The sequence below is a fragment of the Chiroxiphia lanceolata genome, chromosome 1, assembly GCF_009829145.1.
Source record: "Chiroxiphia lanceolata isolate bChiLan1 chromosome 1, bChiLan1.pri, whole genome shotgun sequence".
In the NCBI taxonomy this organism is placed as follows: Eukaryota; Metazoa; Chordata; class Aves; order Passeriformes; family Pipridae; genus Chiroxiphia; species Chiroxiphia lanceolata.
In genome coordinates, this window is record NC_045637.1 from 108,487,529 (window position 1) to 108,505,874 (window position 18,346).

General features: G+C 39.9%; 1 protein-coding gene across 1 annotated transcript in view; it reads right to left on the reverse strand.

The window, feature by feature from the left end:
* Positions 1–2,796: 2,796 nt before the first annotated feature.
* Positions 2,797–18,346, reverse strand: part of NPSR1 (neuropeptide S receptor 1) — a 56,091-nt gene continuing 40,541 nt past the window's right edge. The window contains 6 exon segments of the mRNA XM_032691803.1: positions 2,797–2,961; positions 2,963–3,015; positions 3,018–3,173; positions 5,543–5,632; positions 6,313–6,389; positions 15,316–15,517. Of these exon segments, the coding sequence (XP_032547694.1) occupies positions 2,827–2,961; positions 2,963–3,015; positions 3,018–3,173; positions 5,543–5,632; positions 6,313–6,389; positions 15,316–15,517 (713 nt within the window). The 3' untranslated portion in view covers positions 2,797–2,826.

The following is an 18,346-nucleotide window of genomic DNA, read 5'->3' on the forward strand; positions in this document are numbered from 1 at the left end:
GTTTGCAATGTGGAATGTTGAATTTTGCTGCCTTGCATTATTTTTTTTCAAAATAAAATTAAAAAGAGGAGACAAATTTCAAAGGCAAAACGAAGTTAAAAGACAAAATATCACTTTACACTCTTAACAACAGATTGAAATCTGGACTTAGAGAATTGAACTTTAAATTGCCTCAAACATATCCAAAAGCAAGTTAAATTGCTTTCTTATTTATATTTTATTTGACATTGACACAGAAGCACACATTTTCTATTCTCCTGAATTAGTGTTAGTTTGAAAAGTATCCTAGTCCTATGCTGTTTGATGTGACCTCTCTAAGGCATGAGTATCTGATTTTTCATCCTTTCTGAGAATCTATAATCATATAGGACTTTATTATCATATGGGATTTTATGTCTTAAAAGTCATGCATATAAATAATTCTGGTCGCTGTGGAAATGTCAGGGGGATTTCACAGATGCATCTTGAAGTGTTAAAGCTGTTGAAAACCAGAGCTCATCCTGGGTTGTCACGGACAAACCAGCTGGGTGCCCTGTTCTTGTTGTGTTCAGACTCCCTCTCTGGACAATCAGACCTTGACACTGACTTTTGCTGCCTTCCCTCATAGGTTTGAGGTCTGTCGTAACAACTCTGACACCATTAAGCAACTAAACAGTCAACAGATGTAGAGCGAGTTGCAGACATGGAATAAGAACAAGAAAACTACTGGAGTCAGGTGAAATTCCCCAAATCTCTCTCCCCAGAGACAAAGGAGAGCTCTGCAAGTGTTTTCCAGACTAATGGAAAAAATCAGCTTCTTCTGTTGCTTTACAACAGAAGATGTGGAGAATATAAAAAGGTAGTAGAATGCCATCTCCTGCACAGTAAGAAAGCAGGATAGAAAATAAGACAAATTATTTATTTCTGTATTTAAGCACTTGGAAGGGATGCAGACAAAAGCGGTGTGAGGTCATTTAAACTGAAAGAGTCTCATATGAGGAAAAGTATCACAATCATGTCCAGAGGAGAAAGGATATTAACAGCATGTAAATGGTACATAATACAATAATGACAGAAACAAAAGGCTGTGTCTTTGAAAGTAAATTAATAATGACTTCATTTAAGTCTAGAGTTCTACATTATTTCATGCATATGCTTAATTTAGATGGGATAATTCCTGCGGTGACCACACTGAATTATGTGTAAATCTTAGTGGGACTGAGTCACATTAAATTTGCAAATCAAAGTACTGCTCAGAAATGTTATCTGATTTCCAGGTATTAAATCTACAAACTCCATTAATTGTTTGAAAGTAGGTAGCCAGTGTATATGTATCAGATGAAAAAGTTAAATCCCACAATTTCTATCACTATGAAGCTTAAACCAAGCAGTCCACTTTTGGGAAAGTTACTACGTGCCCTCGGGAAAAAAATTTTGTCTAGTTCTTATATACAGTCTATCCAAGGTGGCTGCTGTAAAGGCTGGTATAGATTCATAGTTTTAATTAAGCAGTTATTAAAATTTAGACATAGAGTCTAAGTAACAGAACTTCATGGTAATAAAGAGAGATACCTTATTTATTTTACTGAGAACATAAAGCCCCACAGTTTTATGTATCTCCTACTTAGGAAAAAGTATTTTAGTAATATAGGTAATAATAAATAAATTTTGTTCAATTCTTGTTTTGCAGGGAACAAACTCATTGCAAAGGATCATAATAATAAAAAAAGGTTTTAAAACTGACTCCACTTAAGTAAGAATAATTTTTTTACTGAGTGGAAACAAATACACTTACCATACAGCTGATTAGAGTGTATTATCGCACAAACACTTCAAGCTGCCTTGTGGCAAAATGAGCATTGGAGTTAATATCATTCCCCCACCCACTTAACCTGCATGAGAAATTTCTCCTTAAACTTGAGAACAGTGTGGTGGGAGGATGCCCTGAGGGCTGGGGGAAGGGGATGCCCAACTGCTTGGGTGCTGTGCAGCAAAGCTTTGCCTGACGGATGGTGTTCTGTGAGCCTCACAATGAGTTTACAAGACTAGGACCATCAACAGCTAATTTTTTCTAAATGTAATTTGAGTTTTATGCTTTCACTTGGGTCTTTTTCCAGCTCTGAGTTTGTGCAAAGATGTGTATGGTTCCTTGCATGATTTAAGTGGCAGGGATGATTTACATAGGGCAGGGGGTAGGGAAATGCTGCTGTGTGGGTGGCAAGATTAATTTGCAATGACAGAGTGCCCTGTATGGCAGCTCCCCATAGAGTCCTGAAAAGACTGTTCAGGGCCTTTGTCACAGAAGCATGTAAGGATCTGTGCATGGGATGAACCATGGGGTCTGGGAGGGGCTGGCAAACACTTTCTTAGTAGCCCAGAAATAAATGATTATCCGGATGTGTCATGTGGAGTCCTTCTGGGATCCTGGGATGCCACTCTTGTGCCAAGGTAGCACAGCAGGGAAATATCACACTGGATGGGGAAGAAGAGCTACAGGGATGGTGTGGCTGGCATGAGCTGAGAAGCTAGGCCAGGAGATGTGACAGGCAGTGACCCAGACCTTCATTCCCCTCTTGTCTGGCCATGACTTTGTAAGTGGTTCTGTATGAAAACAGATACAATATATAATTGAGTGGCAGGGGTGTGTTCTCATTGGAAAAGTGCCCGTGCTTTCATTTTAACTAGGGTCCTTGCTCTGTAATTACTTGTAAACACTCTATCAGTTATATGAGCCAGATGGTACAGAGATGGCTTTTAGCGACTCCTGGAAAATAGAGAAGACTCTGACTAGACACCTTTTACTTTTTTTTTTTTGCTGTTTGGAGCATGCATAGATTACAGCTTGCTTTAAACAGAGGGCCAAGATGAAGCCTCAAAACAGAGGCAGACAAAAACCTCGCGCTGAGTTTGGCACTGGCAGTGTGAGATTGCTGAAGCTGCAGTGCCGATCCGAAATATATGTGCTGTAAGGTGCACGAGAGCAGCAAGTTGCAGGCTCTTGCCAGTCAGCGTCCATCTGCTTCACAATGACAGGGCTTGTGAGGGACCTCTGTTTTCTTCAGTACAGGTTCCAGCATGGCTTTGCGGAGCATCGTCTGTGCTAGATGTATTCTGGTTTGGATAGGACCTGCAACTCCTGCCCTCCATTGCTCCTTTCCCGGAAAGTCCCTCCCAGCCTTTGAGTTCTTCTTTCCCTGTAAAAAATAAGGAATGATCAGAATTAAAACAGACAAAAATAGTTAGTCAGTTTATGGACTGTGCTTGTGTTCCCTCCCTTCTTAGGGGGTAATCAGAGTGACAGTAAAGGAGCAATACTCGAAAGGGGGGCAGAGGCGGTTGCTGAAGAAGCAGTAGATGAGGGGGTTGATGGCACTGTTCAAGGCTGGCAGGTTCTGAATGATCACGGATGCGTAGAAGCGCTCTTTAGTCTCAGGGAGTATGTTGAAGTTGTCCAGGATATCAAAAAGAAAGTAAGGGCTCCAACAGAGAACAAATGCTGCAGAAGAGAGAGAGAGGAAGAGCTTGACGTTGGATAGTTGAGCAATTTAGGGAGGCAATTACACACTCATGGAGAGACTGTCATAACACATAAATATTTGTTTATGCAAAAAACCCTCTCGCTATTCAGGATCTTATTTAAGAGAATAGTTATTAGATTGTGCTTTTATTTGTCTTTATTTTTATTTTAATGCCTATAAAATATATTACGTGTACTCCTCTAAGTGTTTAGAATGCTCCCTTTAGACATATTTAGACACTTCAGAACACTACACAACACATAAAGGGTAAATAGGTAGCCAGTTAAAGCATCATCAGTTATTGTGAAGTGCTCTTTTAATGGTCCCCTGAGTGAGCAGCCAATCTAAATGCACACGCAACCAAAGCGCTGCTCCGTGGCAGCACTGCCTGTCATAGCCACCTATTAAAAGAAGGCTCTCAGACACCCAGGAGCAAGGAATGACACTCTTTCACACCACATTACAGCAAACCAACATGTCATTTGGTATGCTGGCTGGAGGTGCTGTGTACATGGAATGTGCAGGAAGATTCTCTAATTTCCTGTACTGCCATTTGAGAGACTAATTTGAGGGAGGGAAAAGAGGACTGCATTGCTCATAGCCTCTGGTTTTATTCAGAGGTGGGAGGAAAAAAAAGGCCACAGATCTACCTTTATTTGCAAGCATAGGGAATGAATCTGTCCTTCATAAATTTTTATGTCGTCTCTTCTCACAAAGGCTTATGATTCAGGATTTCCATAGAAATGCTGGGACAGACAGTTCACTCAACAGCCTATAAGTACCTGGGTTGCAAACAATCTGTAAAATCAGACACATGATCTCTTCCTGACCCAGATGAGACAGAAGAGTGACCTCATGCCTGTTTCTTGTCGCATTAATCAGTATTTCTTCTCTGGTACTTAGTTGAGTGCTCCTTGAAAGTGCCAGGGAGAGGTAAACTCACCTCCTGTATTGTAGAGTAATCAAACAGGAGGTGTCAATGCACAGATATCCATAAAATAGCAGTATACAGTCCCAGCATGTGGATCATAGCACTAACTGTGCAGAACTTTAAGTTACCTGCTTGCACATCAAGATAGGCTATGTGCCTAATATTACCAAGGTATACTGAAATACTGAGCATCCATGTGAGCTCTTAACACCTGATGGCCTTGCAATAGTAGTTGCATCTGACAAAATCTTTCTCAGAAAAGTTCAGACAGAAGAAGCTGTTCTTGGGCTTATGAAAGGTATGAATCACACCACCCTCTGTCACGTCTGCAGACACTACCTCTACACGGTGAGCTAAGCAACTCAGTAGTGGCTATTATCACAGTGTCCTCCAATCTGAATTTTGCACAGTGTTGGAAAGAGAAGCAATCTCTTTTTCAGTGTCAGGGGATGATTGTCAGCCCTCAAGAGTAAACAGCTTTGGTCGCTTTCCTACATTTCTCTGCGGTTAATCACAAGCCCTGTGTGACGCTGGTTTTATTTATTGAGATAGAATATCAGCCTCCTAATTGCATCAGAATAATGTAATTTCCCTGAGAGACAGAGAACGCCTGCACTGAGTCATCTCTTGCTCAGTCAGGAAAGGAGAGTTCATTCTTTCCGTCTCGGCAGGCAACACACCTGTAACATCAAATGCAATCGCTCCACATCTTGCCTCTCCTTCCTCTGCCTTGCACCAGCCCAGCAGCTCACATGCCATACATAGTCTCTAAGCCTAAAAGACAACTCGGTTGCCAAATCTTCCAGCAGTCTGGATGGGAAGGACTGCTGGAAGAAAAGGACACCTTCCTTTTTCCTTTTAGACATTGTCTCTTCTTTACTTTCTTAATGCACATGAGGGGCTGTGCATATAATTTCATTTGAGGCTTATGTGAGATGCCTAAAATAGCCAGAGGAGAGAGGAAGGACAGGGTCAGAAGGCAAGTCAGGGATCTAAGTTCCTTCTCTGAGCCATCTACTGCACTTTGTCTGTTGATGATGGATGTTGCTAGGGAGAAGCAGCTTCCTCATGTCAGCATCCTCCCTAGCTATCAGCTGAGGGGCTTTTCACTTACCAAGGATAATTACAATGCTGTACTTGATCGCTTTCACTTTTGCCCTTGATATGAACCCACGACTGGTGCAGCCAGCAGAGGTTGTGCCACCTGGGAAAAGAACAGTTCAGCTAGTAAGAGAATAGGGCTGGTGTGTGGATGTGTCAGTGTGTACCTTGACAGGTAGAACAGGAATACATAGCCCCATCCTTCCCTGGTGTCAGTCAGGATCTCAGTAGTTCCTGAAATTTGGGCACTTTCAAGTCTGCTCAGGTTAAACCCTTAAAACCTGAGCCACCCAAAATCAAAAAGGTAAATGTAAGCAGAGTAGATTTCTGAAGCATTTTGGCATTTATAGTCTTGGGATGGAATGCTCACTCATTTTATAGCTTTCTGTGGCCAAGAATTTCTGATCTTGAGCAAAATCCAGATTTGCCAAGGAAATGTGAAAACACAGAAAAAGTGTCACCTACGTATATGCTAGAAAATATTTATTCTGAAAATGGACAAAGTTCTAGGAATAGGAATTCTAAGTTCTGGGATAAGTAGTTTTCACTTTTTAATAATTTTCTCACAGATTTTTCCTATTGTTTCTCTAAAGAGGGTTTAGTGTCAAAGGAAAGAAGGTAAACAACGTAGAAAAGAGTTATGAATGGACATTTACAGAAACCCCATTTCCACTGCTGTGGTGGGGGCCCAACGCAACGCTGCACATCCAGGCATTCCCAGATTTGTGAGAACCAGCCGGAATTGAATCATGAGGCTGGAGTCACGTGCATGCTGAGACTCACCAGGACAGCTGGATAGGACGACAGCCTGAGCTTTGCTCTTCATCCAGATGGTTCGAATCACGATTGAATATATGACACTACAGAAGGGAAAGAGTCATTTGTATTATTAGGCACAGTAAATTTAGCAGGCATCCGGGTCAGTTGTGCTCTATGATTACACTTATCTATGTGTAAGGAGTTCATTGAGATGATGGGGCTGCATAGGGATAAAAATAATAAAAGGCAACAACAATAGTAAATAAGATATGACTCTCACATAGTATTTTTCTGAGGCAGATCTGAAGAGTTTTCACCATGGAAGTCCTTATGATTGTTCTGGCTTTGTAGATGTCAAATCTGAGGCTCAGAGGAAGGCAGTGATTTGGCCAAAATCTCACAGGCAAGAGCTCTGTGGGGATTTTGAGCTAGCCAAAGTCAAATCCTCCTGGGTACCAGTCCCAGGACACTAGCTCTGAAATGAGGGAAGCAGGGGGAGGGACCTGGTATTGCTGTATGTACACTTCTGTTTTGGTGTTACTTTGTGAGTGTGAAGCTAATGAATAAATTGGTACCCTGGGGGATTTGATAGGGGCGAGATCCATGAGAAATCCAGTTAAATACAGCAGTGCTCAGTTTTGGGTCTCAAGGTCCTGTGGTGGAAATCAAGGAGGACAGAAGTATCAGATAGATGATTCAAAACCATATCCACCACAATTTGCATATTTAGAGAGAAATATATACTTTCCATGGGTGAAAAGTGCCCTATTGCACAGTGACCTTGGATAGTTATGATCTTTCCCTAAGGCAATAACCAATCTGAACTTCCATTGGTTTATTATGGAATAGGTAAAAATAATTTCTTCAAGATGAAGATCTGTTTGAAACTGCATCCTCCTTGAGGATGTTACCTTTTCAGCAGTTTATATGTGAAAGATAAGAGGCCTTGCTCTGACTGCCTTTTCTCCTGCAAGTGTGCATAACGTGCAGCTAAAATCACTAAGCAACAGCATACCTTTGACTGCTGTTTTCCTTTTTGGTTTGCTAAGGAAGACAAAAAATGACTTAAGAATATTTCAGCTAATGCACTCAGGTTACCATGTTTTCCTGATGTAAAATCCAAGCATCATAACAGAAGTCGTTATGTACCATTTGCAATACAACACAGTGCTCTGGAGAATCTGGGGCAGCCTGAGCATTAATTGCCTTAAACCTTAGTGGTCCCTCTGTGAAAAAGGTGCAACTAAGAACATTGTTTCAGGGTGTTTTATAGAGGCAAAAACATGTCCTACTGTTATGTGGTTTATTTTCATTGTCAGAAGAGGCATTATTCTTACTAGACTTTTCAGATTGATTTGTGAGCCTATCCTACAGCACCATCAACTGCTAGACACACTTGCAAAGGTGATATTTGTGCTCAAAAAGCTACTAGAAATTTGGAGGTTTCCTTTCTGTGGAAGCTTGAGCCATCTGGTTTCCAGATATAGTATGTGAGAGCTGTAAATTCATTGTGCGGTCTGGGCTGTGCAGTAGAGCTGTAACATCTTTGCCCAGTGAGGGGTTTGCATGCAGTTGCTGTGGACTACAACTTACTCTCCTTAACCTCCTCAAAGGTCCAACTTGGCTCCCAGCTGACTTGAACGTTTTCCTTTTATCTCCTGGCTATTCAAGAGGCTGTTTGTTTAACAGCTCATACAGTTAAGAGTTTCTTTCTACTTTGTACTGACAATGGTGGAAAATTCCCATATTATTTCTCCTTTGATTGTTCCAATGAATAAGAATGTATTATAATGATAATTGTTGTAATCAAAACAATTTCCAGCCAATTCTTAAAAATCCTGTTTCTATTTTCTCCCTAGCCTGCTATCTCTAGCCTGGTCTTTGTATTTGTAGTTGAAACAATGTCCCCTCTGATGCAGACTTGCCTGTGTCCAGCAGGACGTGTTCAGAGCTGCTTAAGCATCAGGACAAAGAGGTCTAATTCTGCAGTCAAAATAGTCAGACTTCCTACTTCCAGCCGAGTGCAACAAGGATTGAATTATAAAGTCAGGCTCCTCACTTGCTTTCCTTTTGACCCCAGAATGCCTTCCCTCTTGGCTGTAGAGTCTGGTAGGAACATGCCTTTTGCCAGATAGTTACAGCATTTGTTGTCTTCGTTGGCATTTCACATATGAGATTACATGTGATTCATTTGTATCTCTAATTTTTAGGACTCCAGTGGAAAGCTGAATCCCTGTTTTAATCCAGAGGTCTATAAAGTGCTGCCAACATAGTGGGTTTGTGCTGGTGTTTTTGCCGCCATTCATCTTTCATATCTCTATACCTGAAACCATTGGAGCTTTCCTTATCAGGAGTGGACCAGGGGTGGTGTAAGGATGCTCAGGGTGAGTGTCAGGAAAGCCAAGTCACTTGTTATGCTAGGTACTCTTCTGAGTGATGGTTTTGCCAGCCACAATTATGCCTTTATGGTTTGATCTGTCTGGGACTCCAAAGAGTGCCTAACTCGTACTAGTGCCTAACCAATTTTTTTCCCCCATAGAAATGTTGGCGTGGAGCTAAGAAACTGGAGTTTCCAGAAATTTGTCACCTAAACCTTAAGATCATAGAAGGCAACTGCACATGTGTTTCAAAGCCAGAAGAGTAAAACACTTATGGAACAGAAGTTGTGTTTTTCTTACAACAGGAAAACAACTTTTTCTTTCAGAATGCATTTGTAGTTCCTTTCTTTCTGTAAAAGGCAGCTGAAGGAAGATGTGGAAGTTGGTCAGATCTCAAAGGGTGGGAAGAAATTCCCACTTGGAAAATGAAGTGGCAGATGAGCAAAGAGTAGCAGGGAACAGATGATAACTGGTATTCAGAGGGGTGTTTGGCAGTGGTCTGCACCATTCTGACCGTACTGTAATATCTGTTCCCTTCCTCTGCATGTCCAGCTGCTCAGCCTTAACTATCAAGTGTAAAAGCACATGATACACATTGCCACAAACCCATTTTTCAACCCATGTAACATGTCTGCATGCTGCTTGCTCTTGTCTCCACCGAAAGCACTGAGAGATGTGATGTACAGTTCTTTAGGTCCAGATGTTGTCACGTTTCTTTGTATCTGTAAGCACAGAGTGCACTGGTCTTAAAGCCCTCACCGAGGTTTCTTGGGGGCTATAGAAACACGTGCTCTAGTCATTGTAATACACACTGTGATATGAAAATATTATATGAGTTGTTGTGGCCCATTATTTTTAGGTGACAAACTAATGAAAGAGTACTATTTATCATGGAGTATTCAAACTTGAATGGAAAATTCATCCAAGACATTTTGAAAAGGAGCTGCTCAGGCCTTGAAGACCACAGGATAAAAAGGACATGCTGTTGATCTGAAAATGTGACAATTTTTCTAGCCCTGATAAAATGCATATCTTGAGAGGTGGCAGGAAAATACAAGAATATTGTTCACATTACGGATATATCTGAGAAAATGAAATTCTTTGCATCTCCAAAAATGACTTAGCTTGATCTAAATTCTGAAGGACTAAGATCCATTTTCATTATTGTGTCTTATTAGTTAATGGTGTTGTTTAATAAGCCTCATTGGTAATTACAGCATTCTTTATCAGGTAAATATGTAACATGTTTAGTCATACATGAATAGTCCCACCCCATCTTTATTTTTAATTCATGGATCACTTTTTTTGGAAAATGAACTGTCTTCTGGTAAAGTTGTGTGTTGGTATTATCAATCATAAGAGTTATTGGTCTGCCCAGTCTTTAAACACAGATTATTTATTTTAAGTAAATAATTGCATTATGACAATATCCCATCCAGCCTCAGTATTTTCTAGTAAAATGAGCCTTTACCATAGCAAACGTGCACTTAAGCTCCCTGCTAAATGCTTCTATTTATCATCCAGCATTGCCTATTGTTCCTTATAATTTATTTGTGCAAAGTGATGCAGCTGCATTGTTTTATGGTAGCTAATTTACAGTGCTGCTTATCTAAAGAAAAAAGGCATATGTAATCTCGTTTGAACAAACCATTGCAGGTATATGTGATAGGTAAATGAAGAGATGGGCAGATATTAGAACATATGTGCAGGATCTATGCTTTTTTATTTAGAAATGGAAATTGCAGGCAAAAATGAATGTGCTCACCGAATCAAGCTCAAAAAATGACCTTTAGTATTATTATTAATGGTATTTCTAGTTCCTTTATTTGATTTAATTCAGAGAAATACCTTTTATTTAATCTATTTTTTTATTTCATTACAATGCCTTGGGTTTAATTCCATATATTTCCTTTTAGTCAATTCTGGTTTTTCTCTTCTAATTATTTTTCAGCTGCTCCAAAGCAAATGTTCTCTTTGGAGTTTAGATTTTAAACAGCAGATGGATATTTTTTCCTCTATGCTTCAAGAGGAGGTTTAGCAATTTTTTTTAAACATGAATTTGCAATTATATTAGATAAATGCCTATGTATTACATTCATAATATAAAAATGTATTTAGCAATCATGAATAACAGCTAAAACCCCTCTGAATTTCTGAACACTCAAGTACCGGAATATAATTATGTTTTGACAGAGTAGTGATACAGAATAGAAACCCAGTAGCTGTACTGTCTCCCCATCACAGGATCTGAGGGGCCCAGATGCAACTATTTGCAGGAGAGCAAACTTGACCTGTATCTAACCTCTGCTCAGCAATGCCCCAGTTTTCAACTATCACAGATACCATTCGAGCTTTTCTTGGTGTATTTCAGCATAGGAGAAAAGGCTTTGGTTATAGTTGATGACACTTGTCCTCAAATAGGAGAGAACTAATTATTGCAGGTTCCCTAATTACTTTTTTCTGAATTTTCTGAGGTTTGGTAGGTTGACAATATCAACTGCAGAAGTGGTAGAATAGTGTAAATAAGAGGAACAGGACAAATTTTTAAGAACTGTATAGAAATACTTGATGCGGGATCTGTGGCTCTCCCTGTATGACACAAATAGTGGGGACAAAGAAAGATTTTACATTAAAAGAACAAATATTCTCCCCTTTTTTCAGCTGTCAAAGGTAACCACACGCTTGAGTTAAAAATACTAGTAACAACTTTTCATTCTGTTTTCATTATTCACGTCTTGTTCATTTGTATTATAATCAGATGAAAAAACTTGCCAAAAAACCACAAGCTGTTTGATAACTGATTGCTGATTTCCCAGTTGTGGAGAAGTGGTAGGAACAGACCTCACAAATATTTAAATCTTTCAGGCTGTTGCAGTTTTCTTCATAAATTACCTTTTTAAATATATGTTTAAAAAACCCCAAACAGAACAGGGGGACAGAATGTTTTCTTCTGTTTGATGTTTTGGCTTGGAATCTAAGTGCTCACACCACATCTGGGGGTTTAGCTTGTCAGTGGAAGGATTTTCCAGACTGAGCATAAGGTTATCAGCTAAATAATTCATTCCATGGGCTGCAGTGTTATGAATAGCACAGCTCCTGTGAGTTAGTTGAAGGCTGTCAGGAACATGTAAAATCAGCTCTACTGAGAGAGCTGAGGGATGGATGAGAGAATCTTAAAAGATGGTGGTGTCTGGACTGTAAAAAGTGAAAACAGCTCAGCCAAAGCAGTGTATCTAGTGTGGAATTAAGTCCTGCACCTGAAAAGTAAGATTTTATCCTTTTTATGCACTTCAGATGAACAGCACCAAAAAAAGTGCTGTCATAAGTGAACAGCTTTGCTCTAGAGGTTAGGTTTTCAGCAAATTCAGGCAGCAGAACTAATTAAGAATTAACTCCGCCAACCAGTGTCCCACATTGCATCAGGCACCTGCCATGCAGCTAAATCAGAGTGCTTCAGCAGAGAAAATAAAGTAGCTGTGCAAACAATATGAATTTTTGCAGAAGAGATTTTATTTTTTCCCTGTGTTCACCCTGCCTTACTGCCTCAGTAAGTGTGTCGTGTGCCTTGGCTTCTGGTTATATGTAGTCACAGCTTCTTAGACACTGATCCTTGACTTTTCAGTCACATCTATGTGACTTTTCAGTGCACATCTATGGATCTTCTCTCCGTCGTTATGTTGTAGCCTTTTTTAGGTAACATCTTCAGCTAAAGAGCATTAAAAAAAATAAATCACAAAATGCCTTCCTTCATTTACTAAATAAAGCCTTTCATTTTTATAATTAATCTCTTGACACAGTAACACACAACTAGGATGGACGTGATCTCTCTCACCCTTATGAAATAGTGCCTCATTTATCATCAAACCTACTGTGCATCTGAAAGTATTAGGTGGAACAAAACATTTGCAGAGAAAGTGAGTCCCTGCAGATATTAAAAGCCCTTCCTGTTGTTCTTGAGCCACAAACTGCTTACCAGAGTATTTATTTGCTGCAGCCACATCAGGTGGATTAGCTTTAAACTCCTGGACTGCCAATAATTTTTGACAAAATAGATGTCGCACCTCCAGGCTGCATTGACAGATGTTTTACAGACACATCAGCTGGGAAGTTGCAACCTTCACTTTTATGCTTGAGACTTGAAAAAACGTTCTAAAAAATAGCCATTCCTTTCCAAATTGCATGGCATTTTTTCATAATGTCTCAGCTGACCTTGCCTTGATGATAATCCTCTTTTTCTGTAGTTCTAGACCATCCTCTGTGTTCTGAAGAAAATGGTATCGCTGACAACTAGAAATAAATAGGCACCACTTGTACCACTCCCCTTCCTTCCTCCCAGTGCCAGACACCACTTAGGACATGTCAAAAATCTGACTTCTGCTGACACAGGAGCATTTGTATTAATATACACTGAAACCAGGGATATGTCTGGACAGCAATGGGCACTGTGCTGCCCCCTGCCTCCAAGGCCAGTGTTTTAAGTTCCTGAGCTGCCACAAACTTCTTGTGTGAAAGTTGCTTAAGGTTAAAGGCACAAAAATTTAAGGATGTTTTATTCATGTCTCAGCTGTCAGGGCAATCTCATGAAATGCCAGTTTCACTGCCTTTCCCTTTCCTCTCATGTCTTCATCACCTTCTTGCTTCTGGGGATTTACTGTAAAGCAAGTCACAGAGCTGATCTGGTTTGAATATCTTCCTTTGGCAGGGAGGAGGGGAGTATAATGTCAACAGCTCTGAAATATTCGTTGCTCTGTAACTTGTCTTTTCTTGCCAAACAAGTATATATGGCATGTAAAAAGGAGTAACTGGTCTGTAATAGAAAGCATGCAAGTCTGTATGTTTGAGTGGGAAAGAGATGTTTCACACACCTATGGAATGACTGGTAACTGGACAGGCTGTGGGTCTTTTTCTAAAAAACTTAAATGCTGGCTAGAATTTCCTGATTGCTAGCTACTTGAGAAAGCTCATTAAAGAATCCCTCCAATAGTAGCAGTCATTCTCAAAGTTTCCTAGTGCCATTTCTTTCCACTCTTAAATTGCTTTTTGCCTGTTCAGTGTATGTTTATTTTTTTTTGCTGCTAGTGGTGGGCTGCAGATCTACCCAAATTTTTATTTACATATTCCCAAGAATATTTTTTTGGTTTATTTAAAACTAGGCTGCTTTAAGAGACAGGACAACATATAGAGAAATGATGCTATCTAGGAAGGAAGAGCTATCGGACAACTTGGGAGTAATTTTTCTCTATTGCTATCACATCCTTTCTTTAAGGAGAATTTTCATGATTTTGTTTATTATATCTGTGTAATCTGGCACAAAAATAGAAGGTTTAGCAAACTGACATGTTAAGAGCAAAGTGTTATAATCGTCCCTTCTCTCTAGGGAGCAATACCAGTCCATGTTGAATCCATATCAAAAAGTCAGGTGACTTCAAGTACCACATGATTTTGATTCTATCAAAGATAAACTTGTTTCTATTAAAAGGTGCAGAACTTAATGTCCATGATAAAACAGTAAGAAACTTCAAGGCATTTAGCTTTTGTAGCCAGTCTCGTCATCTACCAGAAAAGGTCAGCACCTTCTTCCACTCCCCACCCTGCTCTCACCCAGGGTGCTAATGAGCAGGAAGCTAACAGAGATTCATGGTTCATCACTTGTTGGAAAAGCAGATGGACTGAGAGTTATATCCAAGGGACATGCAAACGTAATTCCTCTCTTAGAGTCCAAACAGCCTATCATCAAATTGTGTGGGGAAAAAGGAGTCCCAATGAGTCTTCTTTGCTGCTAAAAAGAAGAGATGGACACTAAGAAATCCTAGTAACCTTGCTACTGAAAGAGAAAAAAAAAAGGGGGAAAGAAAGATAAGGGCTCAGAGAACAAGTTACTGCCACTGGGAGCCTTTTGAGGCAGTTAAGAAACCTCAGTCCCCTTCCACATCAGATTTTGGCTGCTCCTTTGCGTTAGTAACTCCTCATGGCTAGATAATTTTTGTTTAACGTCAACTAATGGCAGTGCCCTAGAGGGAGGCAATAAACTTCACCGATCACTGGGCACAGTCTGGGTTATTGGTTGACCTCAGTTTAAAATAGATTCTGCAGCAGATTGCCTTTGTGATTTGGGGCAAATCAGTCTCAAATATTTGCAGCTTAGGTTTCCAAAACAAAACAGGAAGAATTGTATTTGCTCCTATTTTAAAAGTGGTTGGCAACTTCAAATGCTTGGAGGTTTCTTTCCAATCCTGGTGAGGGAATACTTGTCTAACACTGTGAAGCTTGAGAGCACTTCAATTTAATTTTACTATAATTAGTGTTAAATGTAGTTTCCTGTTCTTCTATTAAAATTATCTTTTATAATAATAGATTGATATTCATACTGGATTTATGGAGATGTCTTTCAAGCCTGAAGCTGTGGAGATAAGTGGACACACTTAGAGATTCATTCCTCTTTTCAGAGAAAATGTTTCTGGCTGTTAATACCACGTGGAGAACACCCAGGGCAAGTACAGCGACCCATGTATTATGTGATAAAAACCGAAGCAGCTATACAGCAGGTATGGAAATGAAATTGTAATGAATGAGTAGAAATTAAGGCATTATGCTGATTGCACACTTGACAGCTTTTACCACATGCTTGCTGATTGCGGTTCAGGCTTACCTGATAATGATCAGAGGAATGAAATACACCAGGAAAGCCACCACTGTCATGTAGGGTATCCAGTAGGAGTCATCAGGCCAGAGAGCCCAGCACTGCACTTCTCCGTTGGAGAGCTGCCGTTTCCCAAAAATAATCAGAGTTGGTATGGAAAACAGGAAAGAGAGGCTCCAGGCCACTCCAATAAGCACTTTCGCCTGTCTTTCTGTACAACAGAGTCAAACAGATAGCGTTAGTGGGGTTGTTGGTGAGAGTGAACCCTTGCAGCAGTACTGACAGAGAGGCAGGGAGGAGGAGAAAATCATGTGAAGAAAGGGAATTTTAGGCTTCAATTGGCTGATGCTGAAAAGACTACGAAGGAAAAAAGGGATTTCATCTTTTTCTCATGATAAATAATCGTCATTATGGGCTTGTACTTTACAAGTTTTATTTAAGGATGGTTAGGGTCTGTTGAATCTGAAACACTATGAGAAAGGCACTGGTCAGGGTCAGCAAGTCAGAAAGATGAAATGCAAATGGTTCCTCTATGCTACCAAGAGAACCTTGTGAATGGATGTAAAGGACTGCAGGCCTGCCTATTGATGCACCTTGAAGTGAGAAAGATTGCAAAACCTTTCGTATCAGGAAAAAGAAAATGCCTCAGTTCAAGATCAGAACAGAACTGCACACTCAACTGCCTTTACCTCCAGCTGCAGCTTTACAGTCCCACAGAAATGTGGTCCTGAGGAGCATGGCCATCTCCTGCACTTCTCTGTATCGTGATGGGGGCCAAACCCAGCTCCTGTTGAAAAGCATATGCCCAAGCCGTGACAAGAGTGGACTGCTAACCATGAGACACAGCACATGACGGTGCTCAAGTGCTCAGCCCTGTTTTATCTGCTACAAGAGACATTGACTAGGAGATCATGGTGAAGAACAGGAGCTGAAGGATCCCAGAACACCCAACAGATTTGGGCTACTGCTTCCTCTTGACTTCTGGCCTCCTCCACTGTCGAGTGGGGAAAACAAGTGGGCAACCAAATGTTGCCTGGTGGTATCCATGGGATTTTGTAAATATCAGTGTATCGGAGCAAAAAGTCCCAAGGCTTTCATTTTCACAAATCGGTACCTTCTGGCTAAAATCCAGGTAGCTCTAGTGAAAAAGTGTGGGGAAAAAGGGCTGATCTGTGGAATACTAGTGATTTTCAGTGACAGTTAGTCCTCCTCAGTTAGATTGTGAGGGGAACAGATGGGGCAGCTTTTTTGATCTAGGAAGCTTTAGTGTTCAAATACTTTATTGTCCTAAAAAATACTTGAGGTGAAACAGAAAATCACTTTAAATTATGCATATCAAAAAGAATGTCTTTCCTCCTTGAAGCTCAAAGAGCAATACAAAAGCATGTGGGCGAAACATTCAAAAAGTAATTTTATGCTTTATAAAACATCAGTTGCAAATACTCAGTTATCCTGCTCATTTTTAAATGCTACCCACGTTCAGCAAAATACAGTCTTGCTAATCTAGGGCTTAAAGGAACTCTGATGACATCTGCCTAAGTGAGAGGGTTAGATTAAGTCTATAAATATTGCACAGGAGAAGGAGAACTGTAAAGTTTCCCAAAGCGTAACAGAATAAACTTAGCAAAAGGAATATTAAGAATAAATTTTGCAAAATATTTCCTGACAGAAAGGATACTTCAAATGTGAGCTAACAACTTAAACTACGTTCATACAAGTCTCAGTCGGGGCCACTTGTGTATTTCTAAGGGGAAAAGATCATACCTGGATAATATGCCTTATTTTATTTTCACTGTATAACAATGACTGTAATTTGGACTGAAGTGGGCAATTTGGGTTGGACAAGAGTGGTATTATATCTTTGTATTTTGTAAAACATTACCTGCAATGTTCATTTATTCTTGTTTTAAAATGTCCCTTGTGTTTGGTAAAATATGGCCTTGCTAGTCTAAAGGGCTTTACAGGGCAGTGATTGCATTCAGGGAAGCAGACTTTTGTTTTATCAGACTAATGTTGATTTGCTGCTTCACAAGCAGGTTTTGTTTGTTTGTTTTTTGATGTTGGAGGTTTTTTTAGTAGTTACTCTAATATGCTCTAAATGTCAGCAAATCATATAACTAGAACTATGTCAGTTATAAGCGGAATAAAAAAAAAATCAGATTTTGAAATACAATACTCTATTTAGCCAGTCTCAGTATTTTCCTTTAAAAAACAACATTGCTGTTTAACTGGAGAGTTTTTCATACTGGATGGTCAAGACTAACTCCCAGGGTTGAGGTGGGAATCTCAGTTGTGAGCGCTGACTCATGTAAAGGATGTTTTCATGTGACTGTCCCCTTTACTCCACTCCCACCATCCCTGCGCTGTGACAATGGTTTTGTGCACATCTCTCTGCTCCCAACAACATGTGGCAGGGAGGCACCTCTTGGAAGGAACTTTCCTTCCTGCCACCAAGAACATCAATGCTATGTAACCCTTTGATAAAGTGACTGCCACTTTAAAATTAGGTTCTAAATCCAGAGAGAGCAGGCTGTTCCAGAATCTCATTGATCTGATGGACTTTGGCATTGTTTTCAGACTAAAGCCATGCTAAGGACAGTTTACACCTATTTGGGTTTCTTTTTATTAAGCAGTTCTTCTGTCACCTCTTGTTTAGTTTGTATGCTGTTTGCATATACCTTTTCAACATGATGAAATGCCTTCTTCTATGACTTCTCAGTTTCTTTTCCTTTCGATCTTTATTTTACAATTTTTTATTAATGCCCCTTTTTACTTACAGAATGAGGTGCCTCACAGTAAAAGTGTTAGGAGTAGAAGGCATACTTCTTTCACATCCTTTACTTTCCGTGGTCATTTATGTGTTTGCAAATTGTAAAATATTCAACTATCAAAGTCTGTCTTCTCAAAAACCATGCAAAGTACATGCATTGCAAATGCTTTTTAACAGGACTTGAGGCTAGTAACTAAACCGCAATTTAAAAAAAAAAGTTGGTTGACATTTTCAAAGCTAAATACTTGATTTTTTTTCTCAAATCACACT